This window comes from Hypanus sabinus, chromosome 26 (genome assembly GCF_030144855.1).
Source record: "Hypanus sabinus isolate sHypSab1 chromosome 26, sHypSab1.hap1, whole genome shotgun sequence".
Taxonomy (NCBI): domain Eukaryota; kingdom Metazoa; phylum Chordata; class Chondrichthyes; order Myliobatiformes; family Dasyatidae; genus Hypanus; species Hypanus sabinus.
Window position 1 is genome coordinate 7,895,504 of NC_082731.1, and position 22,266 is coordinate 7,917,769.

The 22,266-nt window shown below is 41.2% G+C and overlaps 1 protein-coding gene across 1 annotated transcript; it reads right to left on the reverse strand.

Moving 5' to 3' along the window:
- Positions 1 to 7,313: 7,313 nt before the first annotated feature.
- Positions 7,314 to 12,977, reverse strand: LOC132381820 (zinc finger protein 239-like). Its single transcript, XM_059951435.1, has 2 exons — positions 12,474 to 12,977; positions 7,314 to 9,551 (listed from the first exon to the last, which is right to left on the reverse strand). Exon 2 carries the CDS (start codon positions 9,230 to 9,232, stop codon positions 8,555 to 8,557), a length of 678 nt encoding a protein of 225 aa, XP_059807418.1. The 5' UTR covers positions 9,233 to 9,551; positions 12,474 to 12,977; the 3' UTR covers positions 7,314 to 8,554.
- Positions 12,978 to 22,266: the final 9,289 nt, after the last annotated feature.

The window sequence follows — 22,266 nt, forward strand, 5'->3', positions numbered from 1 at the left end:
AGGCAGTGGAGGCCAATTTTCTGGATGCTTTCAAGAAGGAGCTAGATAAGTATCTTATGGATAGGGGAATCAAGGAATATGGGGACAAGGCAGGAACTGGGTATTGATAGTAGATGATCAGCCATGATCTCAGAATGGCAGTGAAGGCTCGAAGGGCCAAATGGTCTACTTCTGCACCTATTGTCTATTGTCTATAACACAGAATCTCCAACTTCTATTCAGGAACACACTTTATTTATAATATGGCTAGTCTATAAGGAGATTATGGAAGAGCAGGGGTGGGAATTGCAATTCTATGCAACACACACAAAATGCTGGAGGAACTCAGCAGGCTAGGCAGCATCTATGGAAAAGAGTACAGTTGACATTGCAGGCTGAGACCCTTCATCAGGACTGCATGAAGGGTCTTAGCCCTAAATGTTGACTACTCTTTTCCTACAGCATTTTGTGTGTGTTGTTTGGATTTCCAGCATCTGCAGATTTTCTGTTGTTTGTGAATGCAATTCTATATTTTTGGCAACAAAGTTGGGGCGATGAACAGAATATCAATGGAAGTAAAATATTGTAGATATCATAACTAAACAGTTATGGAAAAGGAGGAACATGTGGACTGGAAACAGCTACTTGAAGATAAATTAGTCTCAGAATAATGGAAAGCATTCAAGAAGCAGACTTAATGGCTCAGAATGCACGTTCTCGGAAAGAAAATGTGAGAGACTGTCAAACCTGTAGAGCTCAGCATGACAGAGAAAAGTGAAGACAAGAATGGAAAATGTGTCAGACACAGAGTTTAATGTGGCAGAAACCCCTGAGAGTTTAGATGGTGTAAGAGTGAAATTAAAACAAAGTCAAGCTGGTAAGAAATTATTTCAGCAATCATAGAAAAGTACTTTTAAATCATGATGTCTGAACCAACTATAATGTCAAATTGATATGGTAAGTAAACAAAAAAATCACAAGTGCACAAAGAAGGAGGTGTAGCTAGAAAGAGGGCGATGTACCAGATGGGTGTGAGTAAGATTCTTAGTAAATATCTTCTAACTCTTCACAAAAGGCATGGATAATGCTAATGTATCTAAGGTGAAACATTTGACAGGGTCAAAGATAATAAAAGAAGACATATTAAAGACTCTAGCACATTTTCAAATTCAATCTAGTTGCATCTATTAAAAGAAGGGAGGATATTGCAGGGGCTCTCTCTAGTTTTCCAGTGTTCTTTCACTATAGGAATGGTGTAATGGGAACTGCAAACGTAACAGAGATGTTTGAACATAGATGAGATAATTTACCGATTAATGATGGCCTTTTTGTTTAACTTTGCTGTAGGATGGATTAGAAACAACAGAAATTGTGAAATCAAACAGTAGTGATTAATCACAGATTGACAGTATGAATTTGTTAAGGGCTGTGCTTGTTTGACTAGATTACCTGCTTTCTGGAGATAACAAGAAAATGATTGGATGAAGTTGCAAATGTTTGCCTTGAAGTTTGGAAGTTTTAGGGAAATTTTAAAAGAAGTGTCCAAAAAGATGTCCAGTTTAGACTCTGTCCAACTCAGACAGTTTAGTACAGTGGGAACCTGCTTCTGTCACCACATATAACACACAGCAAAGGGACAGGCTCTTCAGCTCACAAACTAATTATTAAATTCCTAATGTTCAGATTGCTTATGGCTACATTATGTCTATATCTCTCCATTCCCTGAACATTCTAAGGCCTGTCTAAGGCCCTAAGTAATGCCTCTATTATACTTACCTCCATTACCAACCCTGATAGTGCATTCCAGGTATCCGCCACTTTTAACTACTCGCCAGTCTGTTATGACCTGGCCTATGACTAGAGAGGACATGAAGATCTTTATCAAATTGAGATATGCAATAATTTCTCTTGCATATCTCAATTAGTTGGGGTATATCCCGCCAGGCCTTGGGGATTTATCGCCTTCTTGTTCTTCGAGAGACCCAAAATGACCACTTTATTTACCTTAAAAAGAAACTTCTATTATTCAAAAAACTATACACTGGTAAATCTCATGGCAGCAGCAGCAAAGCTTTTGGAGAGGATTCTTAGGGTTAGGATTTCTGAGTATTTGGAAAGCTATTCTCTAATTAGGGAAAGCAATGATATTATCACAACCAAGGATTCAGCAGCGCAGCAGATACTGCAGTTGCGCTCGTGAATATGCACGAGTCAGCTAATTATTATTTCGTTGTAATAGTATTTAACTCAATTTTTTCCACTGTAGTGCTTTTCAAGACTTGAACACAGCACAGCAATGCTTCGCTGCCTGTTTGTATTTGGCCTTGCCTGGGAAATTGGACTGTCGAGTCAACTGACTCTGAAGACTGGCGGTATTTGTTTTATATTCAGTTATTCCCTTCGGCTTCATTTTCCATTTGAGAGTTTAGCTAGTGGCCCTGGTTGGCCTAGTGTTTATTGTTTTCTTTCCCTTTTATCTCTGCTCGCATTAAAGTCTGTGAACTATCGACCCACTTCACTGTCTCTCACTGCACACTTGGGCCATATCCGAACGGTGACAGATATAACTTGTGTAGATCTACTGTGGCAATCGGCTAACTGTGGTGAGTCCAATTCCTTGCTGAGACAGGAATTTGACTTTTTTTTAAATATTGCAACACCAGAATGTTGAGCACAAATTCCTGTCCCTCTCTCAATTAGGTCTCCATAATGGCCACTACATACAGTATTTCTACCATACTGATGCATGCTCTAAATTCATCATCCTTACTAATTGTCCAAGCGTTAAGTTAAGCACACTTCAACCTGTCCACCCTATTGTGTCTATTACCTTGCTCCTGCACGTCCTTGCTTAGAGACTTAATAGTTATGACATATAGCTTCTTTTCATTTCTTACAATTTCTGATATGTTGCCCTGATTCCTACCTCCCAGTTAAACTTGTTTAAATCCACCTTAGCACTCGTGAAACACCTTACCAGGATATCGATTCCCCTCCTGTTAAGGTGCAGGTCAGTCCTGCCCCAGAAGAGGTTCCAAAACCCTCGTCTGCTGCACCAGTTCCTCAGCCACACAATCATCTGTTCCATATGTCTATTCCTGCCCTGACTAGCATATGGCACTGGGAGTAATCCAGAAATTTTTGTCTTCAAGGTCCTACTTTTAAGTCCCTTTCCTAACTCCCTGCCCTCAATGCATGGGACCTCCTTCCCCTTTCTTATTGTTAGTACCAATGAGCATTTGTTCTCTGGCTGTTCATTTCCCTGCTGAGAATGTTCTACAATTGCTACAAATAATGCTAGACCTTGGCACCCATGAGGCAGTACACCATCCTGGCATCTCTTTTGGAGCCACAGTCCCTCTAAGTACTGAGTCTCTTTTCACTCTGCCTGATTTCAGAGGACCTGTTAGTGCCATCACAAAGAAGGCACAACTGCACCTCTTTCTTGGAAGTTTGCATAGAATTGGCTTGTCACCTGAAACATGGCGCCACTGATTTGTAGATTCAACATGATGCATGGTAACTCAGGGCAGTGTTCGGAGTTCATTCCTGGCATCCACTGCATGTAGTTCCCGTGGAATGTGTGGGTTTTCTCTAGGTCCTCCAGTTTCCTCCCACAGTCCAAAGATGTAACAGGTAGGTGCGTCATTGGCCATTGTAAATTGCCCCATGATTAGGTTAGGATTAAATCAGTTGCTGCACGGTGCAGCTGAAAGGGCTGGAAGTGCCTGTTCCACACAGCAATAAATAAATAAAATCTTTGACAAACTTGTATAGATGCACAGTGCAGGGTATCCTGACCGGTTGCATCTCAGCCTGGTATGGAAACACTGCTGCCCAGGAATGGAAGAGTCTATGAAAAGTGGTGGACAATCACAGAAAAACAGAAAAGTGGTCAGTCGCAGAAAATAAAACTCTCCCTACCACTGAGCACATTTACATGGAGTACTGCCCAAGAAAGCAGCATCCATCATCGAAGACCACCATCATCCAGGTCATGCTGCCTTCTCAGTACAACCATTGATTGGGCAGGAGGTACAAGAACATTAGGTCCCACACCACCAGGTGCTGGAACAGTTATTACCCTACAACCATCAGGCTCCTGAACCAGCATGGATAGCTTCACTCACCTCCACTCTGAACTGATTCCACAACCTACAAACTCAGTTTTAAGGACTCTACAACTCAAGTTCTTAGCTTTTTTATTTGCACGATTAGTCTTCTTTCACACATCAGTTGTTTGTCAGTATTTATGTATAGCTTTTTCACAAATTATATTGTATTTCTTTATTTTCCTTAAATGCCTGCAAGAAAATAAATCCCAAGGTAGTATATGGTGACATAAATGTACTTTGATAATAAATTTAGTTGGACTTACCCTTCCCCATTGAGACTGATCACAATGCCACCAACCATGTATTCTACTTTTCATTTGCTTATGCATTCGTTGGTCCACTTCTACTGAAATTTAAATCCTCACAAGTTGGCAATATTACAGTAGGAACCTTTTCCTTTGACCCAGAACGACGGACTTCATTGCCACAGTCGGACCACTTTTCCTTTATCTTTTGCTTTTATGTAAACCATGTATTAATTCTTCAAATATCATCCAATTTTGTCCAATGTCATATCTTCACAATCTAGCATATCAATATAGGTATCACATACACTGTCTGTTTGATTAGTTTCAGATTGAACTTAATCACTTTCAGATGTATGCAAAAATTAGCATATTTACAGCAACTTACATTATGATTGGTCTGGCTCTAAACATAGTGATGTCCTTTTCCCACATCATACTGATCCAAAATTCATCTAATTCACTCTCCATGAAGTTATCTGAATAGAATCACTGCTCACTTGCTTTGACCCAGTAGGTCTGCAATGCCCCCTACTACTCTAATTTTCTGATTTATATCATGCCTGACATTACAATCCTTTGGGTGTCCACAAAGACTGACAATATTTTCTACCCCTTTCAACTCCACCCAACTTCCAAGTCTTTGTCATACTCTTTTCTGCTTTATCTGACTTTTCTAAATGTATCCTGGAATATCTTATTCCTAAATTGAGTCGCTTTGCAACCAGATCTCTGTAATGGCTGTTTCATCACATATAGTTATATCTATTTATGTCAGCAATCCTGAAACAAAGTTAAAAATAACAGTTCACATCAGAAAAAGAACTTCAATTTTATAATCTGAGCACTTCTCCATACTCTAGTTTTGGCTGGAAGTATACAGACTTGCAAAGCATCATAGTCAACAGAGAGTTGCCCATTAGCTGGAAAGGGTACAGAAAAGATTCACAAAGATATTATCAGATCTAGAGGGCTTAAGTTATAAAGAGGCACTGGAGAGGTTGGGGCATTTTCTCCCAGGGATGACCTTATTGAGGTATATATAAATTATGAGGATCATAGGTAAGATGAATGTTCAGTCTTTTTCCATAATAGGACTACAAAACGTAGTGGATTCAGCCCAGTATATCACAGGTAGAACCCTCCCAATCATTGAACACATTGACATGAAACATTGCTGTAGAAAAGCAGCATTCATTATCAAAGATTCTCACCACCCAGGCCCTGCTCTTTTCTCACCGTTGCCATCAGGTAGAAGGTACAAGAGACTCAGGATCCGCACCACCAGGTTCAAGAACAGTTACTACCATTCAACCACCAGACTCCTGAACAAAAGGGGATAACTACACTCATTTAAGGACCTTTTTATCTTGGTATTGTATGCTTGTTGTTTATTGCTATTTATTTTTATCTGTATTTGCACAGTTTGTTGTCCATAGATCCTATTTACAGTTACTGTTCTATAGATTTGCTAGTATGCCCACAGAAGAAGACATGCCTATGTGGTGACATGTATATATTTTGATAATAAATTTTGCTTTGACTTTGAGGGAGTCTAAAACTAGCAGTTATATTTTTAAAGTGCATGAGGAACAGTTTAAAGGGAAGCCATAGGGTAACTGGTAACTGTCTCCAAGCAGAGGTTGGACAGTGTGTGGAGGGTGCTAACAGAGGAAGTCAGATGTGGGTACAATTGACTTGTACAGTTGCATGGATAGGAAAGGTTAAGTAATGAGCTAAGTGTAGGCAAATGGGACGAGCTCAAGTCTGTAGTGGTTAGCATGGACAAGCTGGGCCATAGAGCCCATTTACAAGCTGTGTACCATTGTGACTCTGATCTATACTAATCTCTGTCCTATAAATACCAGCCCAACATAATCCCAGAGAAACTGCAGACTTGAAAGTAATTGCAATACTATATCAAGCTTTATGTAAATACACTTCAAAACACTATAAAACAGAACACAGTCCTGACGAAGGGTCCCGGCCTGAAACATTGACTGTTTACTCTTTTCCATAGATGCTGCCTGGCCTGCTGAGTTCCTCCAGCATTTTATGTATATCTCCTTGATTTCCAGCATCTGCAGATTTTCTCTTGACTACGAAACAGAAACCAGCTCCATATAATAATGGACATTGGGCCCAACTCAATGGAGCTCAACCCAACCCAACCTAACCTCACCCCACTCTGACTTGCCAGATGTAAACTCCATCCCTATACGCCAACCCTTTACTCCAAATCTCACCCCAGTCATCACTGAGAAAATGAGGTTTATTTGATGTATGGTCAAATAATAAATTTCAGCTCAATGATACCAATAATCATCTCTAACAATATATTTTAAAAAATGTGAAATACTGAAGTTATTTTTCAGTTGCAATATACACAGAATATTGCATCAAATAACTTAAACTAGTTTATCTAAGGCAGTGCTGTAGCTATTGAGAAGCGATGTTGTCCATAGAAAACACTCTAGTAATGTGGTATGTCTTAGGATTGAAGAGATTTTCTGACCCGCTACCTGATGGTGATTCTCACTCTACTGTTCTCTGACATAATTCCATGCATTTCCTAAAGTGTTAAAGATCAGACTCCATATATTTGTGTCAAATTGGCATTCCATCAGTATTTATTGGGGCCTGACAGGATTTGGTACAACACACACCCATCCAGAGCAAACCCGCAATCTAGTTTTGCTATCTCTTTCCTAATTTCAGTTACGGTTATAAATCTACAGTACAGCATTCTGTTAAAAGTGCCTTCAGTCTATGATTGTCACATCTGCTGCATTTCCACTAGTCAATAATGTTGGTAAACCATCACCTTTTCTGTTGTGATCCATGATAGATTTACTAATAGTATTAATAATATTTTTGGGATTCTTTACTGTTACATTTCCAAGTAGTTTACCTGTTCCGATATTAACTATTCCTACAGTCACAGACACCATTTCCATTTCATTCAACAGAAACGCTGCCACAGATCCTGATGGATTCAGCCCTGTCTATATTTTCATTTGGACTCACCTCCAATTTTATATTCATGCATCAAACCATGAGGCACAACATTTGGAGGTACTTGATACACCATTCCTATACTTTATTCTTATGAGAGATTCTAGTTCCTTTGTATGTAATCAGCAGCAAGATTTAACCAGTACTTTCTCAATTGGAATGTTAATAAATGAAATCTTTCTGAAAAATGTTGAAATTTTAATGGAAAATAATTTGCTGTAAGCAAGTTGACATCAAAGTCAACATCAGCTAAACCAAAAAACTGATTATTGACTATGGAAGGAGGAAACCAGAGGTCCATGAGTCAGTCCTCATCAGGGGATTAGAGATGGAAAAGGTCAATAATCTTAAATTCCTCAGTTGTACCATATCAGGCAATTGTCCTGGATCCAGCACATAACTGCCATTACAAGCAACAGCTCTACTTTCTCAGAAGTTTGTGAAGATTTGTCATGTAAAACTTTACAAACTTCAAAGCAGCTCAGAAGCAAGTTTACTGATTGGTTGCATCACAACCTGGTATGTAAACACCAATCTTCTTGAACAAAAAAAATCCTACAGAAAGTAGTCCATCATAGGTAAAGATCACCTCACCACTGAGCACATCTACCAAGTGCTATTGCAGGAAAGCAGCATCCATCATCAAGGACCCCCACCATCTCGACCACACTCTCTTTTTGCTGCTGTCATCAGGAAAAAGGTACAAGAGCTTCAGGACCTCACACCACCAGATTCAAGAACAGTTTCTACTCCTCAGCCATCGGACTCTGAGCCAGTGTGGATAACTTCACTCACCCCAACACTGAGCTCGTTCCATAACCTATGGTTTCACTCTGAAGGACTCTACAATTTGTTCTTAATATCAATGATTACTTATTTTTCTATTACTATTTTGTTTTTTTCTTTTTGTATTTGCACAATTTATTGTCTTTTGTACAATGGTTGTTTGTGTGTAGTTTTTCCACCTATTGATTCCATTGTGTTTCTTTACATTCATCGTGAATGCCTGCAAAGAAATGAATTTCAGGGTAGTCTATGTACTTTGATCATAAATGTACCTTAAATCTGAAAGAAAACAATCACCAACAGTGGAAAATAAAGGACACTGCAGCTTTGACAACAGAAAAGAATGTCAATTGTAACATGTTCAGCTTTGGACACAATTAACCGCTGTAATAACAACAGAATCCAAACTCTAAGTTACTCATGAACTTGTTGATGTCTCATGAGGTGAGATGAACGGGTGAATGCCTTGCTACACAAAGAACATGTGTACGGCTTCTCCCCAGTGTGTACTCGCTGATGTGTCAGCAGGTTGGACGAGTGAGTGAATCCTTTCCCGCACACAGAGCAGGTAAATGGCCTCTCTCCATTGTGAACTCGCTGGTGTATCAGTAGGGTGGATGAGTGTGTAAAGCCCTTCTCACAGACGGAGCAGGTGAATGGTCTCTCTCCGGTGTGAACTCGCAGGTGTTTCAGCAGATGGGACGAATTGGTGAATCCCTTCCCACACATGGAACAAATGAATGGCCTTTCACCAGTGTGAACACCTCGCTGATGTGTCAGCAGAGTGGTGGACTGACTGAAACCCCTTGCACAAACTGAGCAAGTGAAGGGTTTCTCCCCGGTGTGAACTCGCTGGTGCTGGATAAGGTTGGACGAACATCTAAATCCCTTCCCACACTGAGAGCAGCTGAAGGGTTTCTCATCACTGTGAACCCGCTGGTGTGTTTGGAGTGTGCACGATTGTGTGAATCCCTTCCCACACACAGAACAAGTAAATGGCCTCTCCCCAGTATGAGTGCGGCGGTGAGCGTCCAGTAAGGATGGATAATTGAATTCCTTCCCGCAGTCCTCACATTTGTATGGCTTCTCCATGGTGAGGATGTCCTTGCATTCCTCTGGTTTGGTTAAAATCTCATCCACACATACAACAGTTTCTCCACACTTTAAATATTGTGATGCTTGTTCAGGCTTTACAAATAGTTAATGCATTTCCAGAGACTTTAGTGTGCTTCTCTCTCATTCAGCAGGATATGTCTGATGTCTTTCCAGACCCACTGGTGTTTTTTCACACATCTTCATCTTCACTGATTACAATGATTATGTTCAGGTCCTGATAATTTGAGTGACTATTACTCCTGTCATGGTGCTCGGCTTCAACGTCCTTGTTGGCAATTTCTTTCCCTTCGAACACCTGGAGAAGCATAGGATACAAATTCAGAACAAACATATGTTCATCATTTTTTGTTTCAAATCTGAAGATGTCTCAATGAAGCAAAACAAAAACTGCACAGATGCTGGCAATCTGACATTAAAATACTGCAGCTAACTGGTTTGCAATATTCAGATTCTGGTCCATCTATTTATCGCACGTACACCAAAATGTACAGTGAAATGTATTACTTGCTCACAACCTAATGATGTGCTGGGGACAGCTCACAAGTGCCACCCGCCAACAGAGCATCATACTCAGAGCGCTCAGCGGGACAAAAGCAACAACTCTCCCTCCCATCCAAGCATGCAGACAGTCTGCAAACCCAGGATGGGCTAAGCTTCCAGCCTCCATTGAAATGGCAGAGAGAAACTGAGAGAAAGAAAATAAGATTTCAGGTCACACATACAAAATGCTGGAGAAACTCAGCAGGCTAGGCAGCATCTATGGAAAAGAGTAAACAGTCGACGTTTCAGTGGTGGGCAAGTTGTTGGAGAAGATCCTGAGAGGCAGGATTTATGAGCATTTGGTGAGACATAATCTGATTAGGGATAGTCAGCATGGCTTTGTCAAGGGCAGGTTGTTCCTTACTAGCCTGATTGAATTCTTTGAGGATGTAACAAAACACATTGATGAAGGTAGAGCAGTGGATGTAGTGTATATGGATTTCAGTAAGGCATATAATAAGGTTCCCCATACAAGGCTCATTCAGAAGATAAGGAGGCATGGGATCCAAGGAGACCTTGCTTTGTGGATTCAGAATTGGCTTGCCCACGGAAGGCAAAGTGTGGTTGTAGATGGTTCATATTCTGCATGGTCGGAGACCAGTGGTGTTTCATAAGGATCAGTTCTGGTGCCCGTCCTCTTTTTGATTTTTATAAATGATCTGGATGAAGAAGTAGCAGGGTGGGTTAGTAAGTTTGCTGATTTCACAAAGGTTGGGGGTGTTGTGGATAGTCTGGAGGGTTGCTGGAGGTTACAGCACGACATCGATAAGATGCAGAACTGAGCTGAGAAGTGGCAGATGGAGTTCAACCCAGATAAGTGTGGTGGTTCATTTTGAAGGTCAAATTTGAAGCCAGAATGTAATATTAATGGTAAGACTCTTGGCAGTGTGGAGAATCAGTGAAATTTTGGGATCCATGTCCGTAGGACACCCAAAGCTGCTGCACAGGTTGACAGTATTGTTAAGAAGGCACATAGGATGTTGGCATTCATCAACCATGGGATAGAGTTCAAGAGCCATGGGGTAATGTTACAGTTATATAAGACCTTGGTTAGGGTGCTCAGTTCTGGTTATCTCGCTACAGGAAGAATGTGAAAACTATAGAAAGAGTACAGAGGAGATTTATAGGGACGTTGCTTAGATTGGAGAGAGTGCCTTATGAAAATAGGTTGAGTGAACTTGGCCTTTTCTCCTTGGAGCGACAGAGGATGAGAGGTGACGATAGAGTTGTGTAAGGTGATGTGAGGTATTGATCGTGTGGATAGTCAGAGGCTTTTCCCCAGGGCTGAGATGGCTGACACAAGGGTGCATAGTTTTAAGGTGCTTGCAAGTAGGTAGAGGGAATGTCAGGGGTATGTCTTTTACGCAGAGAGTGGTGAGTGTGTGGAACGCACTGCCAGTGACGGTGGTGGAGTTAGATACGATAGGGTCTTTTAAGAGACTCTTAGGTAGGTACATGGAGCTTAGAAAAAGAGAATGCTATGCAGTAGGTTAATTCTAGGCAATTTCTAGAGGTGGTTACACAGTTGGCACAATATTGCAGCCGAAGGGCCTGTATTGTGCTTTAGATTTCTATGTTCTGGGCTGAGACCCTTCAGCAGGCCTGCTGAGTTCCTCCAGCATTTTGTGTGTGTGGCTTGGATTTCCAGCATCTGCAGATTTTCTCTTCATGATAAGATTTCAAGTCAGTCACTCCTTATCAAAATTGATCTGAACTTTCTTTATTTCAACAGGAAGGTCATCAAGCCAGACATTAATTCTCTGGCAAAGACAACTCAGTTCGTGGCATAGCAAAACTATTATTGAATGTTACATGGGCCTGAACACTTTCTGATAAGGAACACCGTCTAGCAACCTGAAAAGTCTCAGTGATTCCAGGGGCCATTTTGATGGTGCAAGTAAAATTTTGACCTCAGCTGTGAAGCTATTTATGTTAAATCGTTGAAAGACAAAATGAATCTACAAAAGAAGTTTCAAAACGAAAATAGAGCAAGCACTGCACTAGAGACAACCTTATAAAGAGAATCAGCAGCTTGTTTGTAAATAATATCATAATTCGAGTATTGTGACAAATGCTAGTTACTTTTTATGTTTATGTTTTGATGTTAGTTGAAAGATTGGTGTGTTTCAAAAATGTAATTCATTAATGTCGAGGGTTCATCTGGGTATTCTTTCCCATTTCAGAGACAACAGTAAATGATAAACCTGAGCAGGGAATTCCAGAAGCCATCTTTCATTATTAGCTGATGTTAACAGGATGGGAGGCATATGTTAATCTGGTAAGAGGCAGCAGTTTACTGCGATAAAGGAGAGTTAATTTAACCGATAGGATGTGACCCTGAGATCGTGCAATTATAGCTGTGCTCGAACTACAATTATTTGTCACTTACACGTATCTCACAAGGAAAACTGACAATGAAAGCAGTGTTACTCGACGCAATAATCTACAAAACAGACATTAAAATAACAAGCGAATGGGTGAAAATCAGCAGTGCCTGGAGTTCAATGCGAATGAAAGTGACGTCAGTCAGTCGCTGAACACTGAGGAGTAAAATAATACAAGGGAGGCAATACACCGGCTGTCAATCAAATCAATGAGCCAATCATCGTCTCCCCCGTCACAGAAACCCAGATCCAGTCTGTCACCGAGATGGTTGCCCACGCTCGGTAATTCTCACCGTTCCACTGGTGATGGCAGATCAACTCCGCGGGAAACGAGCAAATCAACCAGCCTCACAACACGGGGCTATCAGGATGTGAAACGTCCCATTTCAGCGCGGGTGCAGTTCTGCCCGACGTCCAATCCCCCAGCAAATCACGAACCCCCCTGCTCCGTCTCAGCCCACGACCACAACGACGCTTCCTTGGAGGTAATTCATTCCTGCGCAGCCTCAGCATGGGGAGTCTGCAGTCACACTGCGGACACGTTTAATTAACTTAATAGAAGAGTTGCAGGTGCTGTAAAACTGAAATAAAAACAGAATATGTTGGAAGCATTGAGCAATGTCGGAGAGCGCCCGTATTTTCTAGTGTGAAACGTTTACTCACTACTCTTTACACACATGCTGCTTGACTTTCTGAGTGCCTCTTGCAGTTTCTGTTTTTATAAGAAATGAGAGCAGGAGTAGGCCACCCGGCTCGTCGAGCCTGCTCTACCAGTCAATAAAATCATGGCTGATCTGGCCATGGACTCATCTCCACCTACCTGCCTTTCCCCCATAACTCTTAGTTCCCTCCTATGAAAAAATCTATTCAACCTTCTCTTAAATATATTTATTGAGGTAGCCTCCACTGCTTCACGGGCACGGAATTCCACAGATTCACCACCCTCTGGGAAAGGCCGTTCCTCCTCATCTCCGTCCTGAATCGTGAGGCTATGTCTCCTAGTTCTAGTCTTATGTCTTTGGAAACAGCTTTCCTGCCTCTGTCTAATCTATCCTTTTCATAATGTTATATGTTTCTATAAGATCTCCTCTCATCCTTCTGAATTCCAGTGAGTACAGTCCCAGGCAACTCAATCTAGCTCCCTTATCACTGGATGAGGAGCAGTGGAGGCCAAGTCATTGAGTATATTTAAAGCAGAGGTTCATAGATTCTTGATTAGAAAGAGTGATAAAGATTACAGAGAGAAGGCGAGAGAATGGGGTTGAGAGGGAAAATAAATCTGCCATAATAGAATGGCAGAGAGGAGTAGATAATGGCTGAATGCCCAATTCTGCTGCTTTGACTTATGCTTTTCTGTCACAGCAGCGGTCAAGATGACATTACTGAATAGTTATTAAAGAAAAGTTTTTTCAGGTTTGTCAGGATTGTACTAGAAACCCTCAAATAATCGATGGGAATTTGAGTATGAAGCAAAATTGTGCAGAGTTGGAAGAAGTTGTAAGCTGTAAAGGTTTGTCATAGCAGGGGATTTTGACTTTTCTAACATAGACTTGAACTGCCATTGTGTTAAGGGTTTAGATGGGTGAAATTTGTTCAGTGCATTCAGGAAAGATTCCTTGGACAATATATAGGGGGCTCTACGTACTCTTGGGTTTTAGAGTGGGATAAGTGATTGACTTAACAGAGGGGGCATTTCAAGATCATTGACCAGAATTCTATTTGTTTTAAAATAGTTATGGAAAGGGGTAGAACTGGTCCATAGGTTCTAATTCTAACTTGGAACAAGGCAAATTTTGACTATAAGGTAGGAGCTTACCTCATTGGAGTAGGTTGTTTGTAGACAAAGGCAAGAAGCTGTTGTTAAAGAGAATGAGAGCTTGAATTCTGCATGTTCTTTTGCAAGTGAAGGGCAAGGCTAGTAGGAGTATAAAAGTCTGAGGGATATTGAGGCCCTAGACTGGAAAGAGGAGGAGGGATGAGCCAAGTACGGGCAATTGGATCAAATTAATCTCTGGAGGGGTATAGGTTCACATTGATCTCACTATTCTCCATGGCCTTCTTATTAAATACTGATACAAAGTACTAGCTTATTAACTAACCCATCTTCTTTGGCTGCAAGAATAAATTTGCTCCTTGTCCTTGAGTAGGCATACCCTCTTCCAAGACGCCCACTTTTTAAAACTTGTTTTAAAAACACCTTAGGGCTTCCCTTAAATCTACTAACCATGGATATTTGACGGCCTGTTTTGGCTCTCTTGATTCCCTCTTTGCATTTATTCTTGCTTTCCCTGTAGCCGTTAAAGGCCCTGTGTGTTTTCAGCTACTTCACCCTTACATTATTAGGACATAGACTTAAGACAAGAGGGGAAAGATTTTAAAGGGAATCTGCAAAGAAACTTTTTCACAGAGGATGACGGATATGTGGAACAAACTGCCATTAGAACTAGTAGTCACAAATACAATAAAAACACTTGAAAGACATTTAGACAGGGATATGGATAGGTAGGATTTTGGAGTGATATGGGCCATGCACTGGCAAATGGGATTCACTTGGGTAGTCAACTTGTTCAAAATGGATAAGTTGATCCGGAGGGACAGTTACCCTGCTATATGACTTTTCATAGAACATAGATCAGTATTGCACTGGATAGTCCAGTTGGTCCATGCTGATGACTGGCAGAGATACAGAGAGGTACATTCACTGGCCACTTTATTAGGTACACCTGCTTGCAAATGCAAATATCAGCCAATTATGTGGCAGCAACTCAGTGCATAAAAGCATATAGACGTGGTCAAGCAATTCAGTTGATGTTTAGATCAAACATTGGAATGGGGAAGAAATGTGTTCTAACTGACATTGCTGGTGCCGAAGGTGGTGGCTTCAGTATCAACCTCCTGGAATTTTCACAACAGTCTCCAGAGTTTACAGAAAATGGTGTAAGAAACAATAAAACACCCAGTGAGCGGAAGTTCTGTGAGTGAAAATGCCCTTTTAATGAGAGTGGTCAGAGGAGAAACTAATTAAAAAACTCCAAGACCTAGGCCTCAATGTCTCCAAGTGCAAATGGATCCTCGATTTCCTCACTTTTAGACCCAGTCCATTTGGATTGGTAACAACTTCTCATCCACAATCACCATCAGCATCGGTGCACCATATGGCTGTGTGCCTAGCCCCCTGCTCTACACACTTAATACGTACGACTGTGAGGCTAAGTACAGTTCCTGTGCCATACTTAAGTTTGCTGATGACACCACTGTTGTGGGCCGAATCAAAGGTGATGACAAATCAGCATATAAAATCTCTCACACGATGTCAGCAAAACCAAAGTGCTGAGTATTGACTACTGAAGGAGTAAACCAGAGGTCCATGAGCCAGTCTTCAGCAGGGCATCAGCGGTGGAAACAGTCAGCGACTAAATTTGTCTGAATTATCATTGCAGAGGATCAGACCTGAGTCCAGCGTGTAACTGCCATTACAAAGAAGGCAAGGCAGTGTCTCTACTTTCTGAGATGTTTGCGCAGATTTGGAATATCATATAAAACTTTGACAAACTTCTATAAATGTGTGGTGGGGACTGTACTGACTGGTATGGGGACATCAATGCCCTTGAACAGAAAAAAACTGAAAAGCAGTGGGTACAGCACACTCCATCACAGGAAAAGCCCAGTGTTTATTTGTCTCTCTATCTCGCGCGCACGCACACACACACTCACACTTACCAGAAGCGCTGTCACTGGAAAGAAGAGAAGCATACAGCATCAAGGACCCCCACCATCCAGGCCATGCTCTACTTTCACTGCTGCCATTAAGAAGGAAGTACAGGAGCCTCAAGTCCCACACCACCATGTTCAGAAACAATCACTACTCTTCAACCATTAGGCTCTTGAATCAGATGGGATAACTTCACTCACAGCAACAATGAAATGATTCTACAATCTATTGACTCACTTTTAATGACTATAATTTATATTCTTGATACATATTGCTCAGTTTATTTCTATATATTTTCATTTTGTTTTTGCATTTGCACAGTTTGTTGTCTTTTGCACATTGGTTGTTTGTCTGTCTCTACCGCATGTGGTTTTGCATTGAGTCTGTTGTGTTTCTTTCTATTTATTATGAATGCCCAGATGAAAATAAACCTCAGGGTAGTATATAGTACTTCGATAATAAATTTACTTTGAACTTTGGCTATCGCAAGGGCAGGAATGGCTGCTGGATGTTCTGGGGTTTAGACATTTCAAAAGGGACAGTGAAGGAGCAAAGAGGTTGAGTTAACCTTGCTAATGAGCAATGGTTTCACAGATATAGAAAGGGAAGATGTCATAGAGCGATTGTCTGCTGAGACAGTTTGGGTGGAAATAGCTGTGTAGGGAACAATCACTCTATTAGAAGTACTCCTATAGAGCCTCCAATAGCAAAGGACACACTGAGGGGCAGATCAGGAAACAGACTTTGGAAAGTTGAAAAAAAAATAACAAACTTGCTTTTATGGATGACTTCAATGTGCCTATATTGATCGGCACCTCCTCCATATAAAAGGTTCAGATGGGGTTAGGTGAGTTGTTAGGTGAATCCAGGAAGGATTCCTAATACAAGATGCAGACAGCTCGCTAGAGGACAGGCCTTGCTGTATCCAGAACTAGGCAATGAACCCAGTTTGATGATAGATCCCTCAGTGGGTGAACATTTTGGAGACAGTGACCACAACTCCCTGACCTTTATCATAGCATCGGAGAGCAATAGGAGGAGATGATTGGGAAAATATTTAATCGGGGGAGGAGAAATTATGATGCTATTAAGTAGGAAACTGGGATCATAATTCGGGATGTACTTAAGGAAATGCACAAAGGAAATCTGGAAGTTGTTTAGGCAGCATGCACAGGTTTCTGGATAGGATTGACCCACTGAGGCAGGGAGAGGATAGTAGGGTGAAGGAACCATGATTGACAGGAGATTTGGAACAGCTAGTCAAGAGGATGAAATAAGTTCACTTAATGTCTAGGAAGCAATGTTCAGTTAGCCTGGAAGAAGAGTCTCAGGAGAACTGGAAGACAGAACAGAATTCTCTTTTCACTCTCTTCATGTTCCACAAGTGCTCAATCTGATTTTTAGCTTCCTTTTTCTTCCTAACTATACTTAGGACATCTCAGTTCATCTATGGTCCTTACAGTGCTAGTCTTGTCTTTTCTCCTTATCAGAACATACTGATCCTGAACTTAGATCAGCTGGTCTTTAAACAATTTTCACATGTAGGTTGTTAACTCGTCCATTAGCAGTTGCTCCTAAGCAGCACCCTTTAGCTCCTGTATTATCTCATCTTAATTCGCCCTCGCCCAATTTTAGTGCCTTGTCACAGGATCCAATTTTATGCTTACTCATATTTATCTTAAAACATAATGAGTTGTGGTCACTACAGTATTTACAAAATATTCACCAATTATCAGGTCTGCCACCTTGCCTGGCTTATTTCCCTAAACTAGATTGAATATGTTTTCTCCTCTAGATGGAATTTCAACAAGAACCTCTCTTGGATGCACAGAAGACATGCCACTCTATCAAAGCTTCATGTTCTAAAGAATTTTCAATCAGTACTGGTGGAGTTAAAATCCATGCCTCGACAACCCTGTTGTTTCTGTACCTTTCCATAATCTACTTATGCATCTGCTCTCCCACCGCACAGCAGCTATTTGGAAAGCCAAAGGTTGAAGCCCCTCGGTCAGCGAGTCCAGTGGTCAGAGGCCGAATGTCTACAAGTTCAGAGCCATAACTTGGGAGGCCAGAAGCTCGGCTTGGGGATTGGAGGCCAGAAGGTGGCCTGTACTTGGGTTGGAGGCCCATCTGTGTGTGTGGATGGGGGTTAGGGTTGTGGGTAAAGGATTTGTTTTGTTTTTGTTGTTTGTTTTATGTTAACTCTGTGCTATTCTGCTGAACATTCTGGGCAAGTTGTTGGCAGCAGAATGTATGCTGACATTTGCCGGCTGCCCACAACACAACCTCAAACTGTCTTGCCTGTTGGTGCATATGATGCATTTTGATGGATACGTGATTAATAGATAAAGAGTCTAAAAATATCTACAGTATCTTCCCTTCGGAACAATTGTACTTTTTTTGAGCTCCTCTTAAAACTTCATGATTCTTTATGCTTCCTTTTTCCATTTTGCCTAATTTGTAATATATTTCATCTTTGACAATGTTTCACATGTTAGAGCAATGCACAGAGGGCAGAAGGCATGTAGCAGAAAAGCTGAATTTGTAGAGGGGAGTAAACAGTCAACATATCAGGCTGAGACCCTTCATTTAGACAAAAGGAAAAGGAAGGAAGCCAGAGTAAGAAGGTGTGGAGCAGGGGAAGGAGTACAAGATACAGGGTGATAGGTGACCAGAAGGAGGGTGGGTGGTGGGAGGTGCTGCGTAAGATGTAAAAGGGCTTGAAAGAGGAAAGAGGGCTGGAGAGGAGATCAGACCATTGAAGAAATCAAAAGTAGAGGGGCACCAGAGGGAGCTGATGGGCAGTTGAGGAGAGGGTACGGTAGGGATAAGAGGATAAACAGAATAGGAAATGGAAAAGAGTGGAAGGAGAGGGGTGAGAAGTTACCAGAAGTTAGAGAAATCATTGTTCATGCCATCAGTTTGGAGACTATCTACATGGAATTTGAGGTGCTGCTCCTCCAACCTGAGAGTGGCATCATCATGACAGTAGAGAGGGCTATGGACAGAAGTAAAATGGGTGGCTACTGGGAAATCCCATACATCAGGCTAGGGTAAGTGATTAGATTGCATGGGATTTAGGGAGAGGTAGCTAACTGGATTGATGGCTTGATGGTAGAAAGCAGAATGTTCATTAAGGTTCGTTTCTTGGACTCGAGGTCTGTGACTAGTGAAGTTCCTCAGGTGTCAGGTTAAACTGACTGCTTTTTGTCACCTATATTACTGATTTGACTGAGAAGGTACTAAACATAGTTAGTAAATTTGCAGTTGATGCTAAAATACATGAATTTGTTAAGTGCAGAAGTTTATCAAAAATTACAGTGAGATCTTGATCAGTTGGGTAAGTGGGCAAAAAAGTTAGCAAAAGAAGAGTTGCATGTGGGAAAACCAAACCATGGTAGAACTTAAGTGACCCTCTGGAGCAATGTTCACTCCAAGGAGTGCACAAAGGAATTTAAGCTGCGCACAAAAGGTTGTCACCCTCTATGTCTGTTGCATGTTAAGTATATTTCACAGTCGCCCACGACCACATTCCCTTTTCTTTTTTCTGATGTGGATGAGTTTGTACTGATTTGTCTGCAGATTTTAGAACTGAATTATTTCTTCTGCTTTGATTGAAGAAAGTACTCAGTGCACACACGTTGTTGTCCCTGGCAAAAAGTTGCAGAGCACAGGACTGTTGCACAGACTGGTTATTGCCAATTAAAGGGAGCATTGCTGAGAGACATTGTAGAATAGAGGCACAGCCGAATAGAGGAACTCATGTACACAATTCTCCAAAAGCGACATCACAGGAATATAAGGTAATGAGAAGGGCAGTTGGTATGCTGGCCTTCATCAATCAGCGCACTGTGTTTAGGAGTAAGGACGTTATGCTGCAGTTGTACAAGACATTGGTGAGACCACTCTTCGAATACTGTGTACAGATTTGGTCACCCTGCTATCAGAAAGATAACATTAAACAAGGGTGCTGCCAGGACTTGAGGACCTAGCTAGGTGATTGTTGGATGGCCTTATAGATGTGTCTAAATTCATGAATGTACATCTTTTTTCCTCAGGGAAGGGCAACTAAAAATCAGAAGGCATAGATATCTGATGCAAAAAATGTGAGAGGGCCTAGGGTAGGAACATCTTCATGGAGGTGGTGGAGCAGTAAAAGTGATTGATGCATTGGGGCAGGTGCAGCAAGAAAGTAGGATCAATACATGTACAGGAGGTGTTTTAAAAGTCATTGGCCAAACACAGCAAATGGACCAATGTTGGTGAGCACCTTGATCAGCATTGCTATTTGAATATTGTATTATTTGTAACTTTCATCATCCAAGATTCCCAAATCTTGCTGCATTTCCCTTTCTTCCTTACTGCAACATGCTGGTACTGAACTCTGATTATGTGGCCTTTAAATAACTCCCACATAGAGTCATGGAGAAGTACAGCCCAGAAACAGGCCTTCAGCCCATCTAGTCCATGCCAAAAACATTTAAACTGCCTACTCCTGTTGACCTGCTCTAGTACCATGACCTCCCCAATACCCTTACTATCCATGTATGTACTTATCCAAAATTCTCTTAAATGTTGAAATCGGGCTTGTATCCACCACTTGTGCTGGCAGCTTATTCCACAATCTCATGACCCTCTGAGTGAAGAAGTTTCCCCTCATGTTCCCCTTAAACTTTTCCCCTGTACCCCTTAACCCATGTCCTCTAGTTGTAGTCTCACACATCCTCAGTAGGAAAAAGCTTGCTTGCTTTCAGCCTAGTATACTCTTCGTAATTTTGTACATCTCTATCAAATCTCCCATTGATCTTCTACATTCTAGGGAATAAAACACTAACATATTTAACCTTTCCTTATAACTCAGGTCCTCCAGACCCAGCAACATCCTTGTAAGTTTTCTCTTTCAACTTTATTTACATCTTTTCTTTAGGTAGCTGAACAAAACTGTACACAATATTCCAAATTAGGCTTCACCAACGACTTATACAACTTCAACATCTGATGTTGAAGTTCAATATCTAATCCAACTTACTACCTCATCTTGAATGCCAAGCAATGGAGTCTTTTTGACCTACCTCCCATGTGGGACCTTGTCAAGTGCCTTGCGAAAGTCCATATAGACAACATCCACTGTCTTGCCTTCATTCTTTTACCTGGTAACTTCCTCAAAAAACTCTTAACATTGGTTAGACATGATCTATCATGCATGAAGACATCCTTAATTAGTCCATGTTTATCCAAAGACTTATATATCCTGCCCCTTAGAATACCTTCCAATAACTTCCCACAACTAATCTCAGATTTACCAACCTATAATTTCCTGGTTTATGCTTAGAGCCTCTCTTGAACAGTGGAACAACATTGGCTATCCTCCAATCCTCCAATTTCTAAAGATGATATCAACATCTTTGCTAGGGCCCCGGAAATTTCTGCACTTGCCTCCTGTAGGGTCTGAAGGAAACACCTTGACAGGCCCTGGGGATTTAACCACCCTGAAATTGCCTCAGGACAGCAAACGTCTGCTCCTCGGTAACCCATACATGAAGCTGATGTTGCTTTGCCTCATTTCTATAGATTCTGTGTTGGTCTCCTGAGTAAATATTATTTAAGATCCCCTCCATCTGTTTCAGCTCCACACATGGATCACCGTTCTGAACTTCCAGAGGACTGATTTTGTCCCATGATCCCTTTGCTCTTAACATGTAGAATCCCTAAGAACTCTCCTTCACCTTGTCTGCTAGGGCAACTTCATGCCTTTTTTTTAAGCTCTTCTTATTTCTTTCTTAAATAATCTTTTGCATTTCTCATACTCTAGAAGCATTTCTTTTGTTCTTACTTGCCTATATCTGCTACATTCCTCCTTTTTGCTCTTAATCAGGGCCTCAATATCTCTTGAAAACCAAAGTTCCCTACATTTGTTATCCTTACCTTTTATTCTGACAGGCACATACAAGTTCTGTACTCTCAGAACTTCATTTTTTAAGGCCTCCCACTTACCAATTTCTCCTCTTCGAGGAAACAGGCTGCCCCAATCCACACTTGCCAGATCATTTCTGCTATCAGCAGAATTTGCCTTCCTCCAATTTAGAGTCTCAACCCATGGACCAATCTATCTTTTTGCATATGTAACCCTCAGGCTTGGCCAGCACGTGTTCATCTAGGGGAAGACAGCTTCTGGCCCTGCCAAACTGAGAAATCCCATTTGTGTGGATACTGCCCGCTTACAAATCTGCACTGCAAGATATCAGACAGTACACCAAATGCAATTAAGTGATTGAATTTTATAAATCGTAATCTGAATATAGGGTTAGTAAAGAGAATAAAAAGAAAAAGAGCCCATTTTAAGGAAAAAGTCAAAAGTGCACATAGGATCTCAC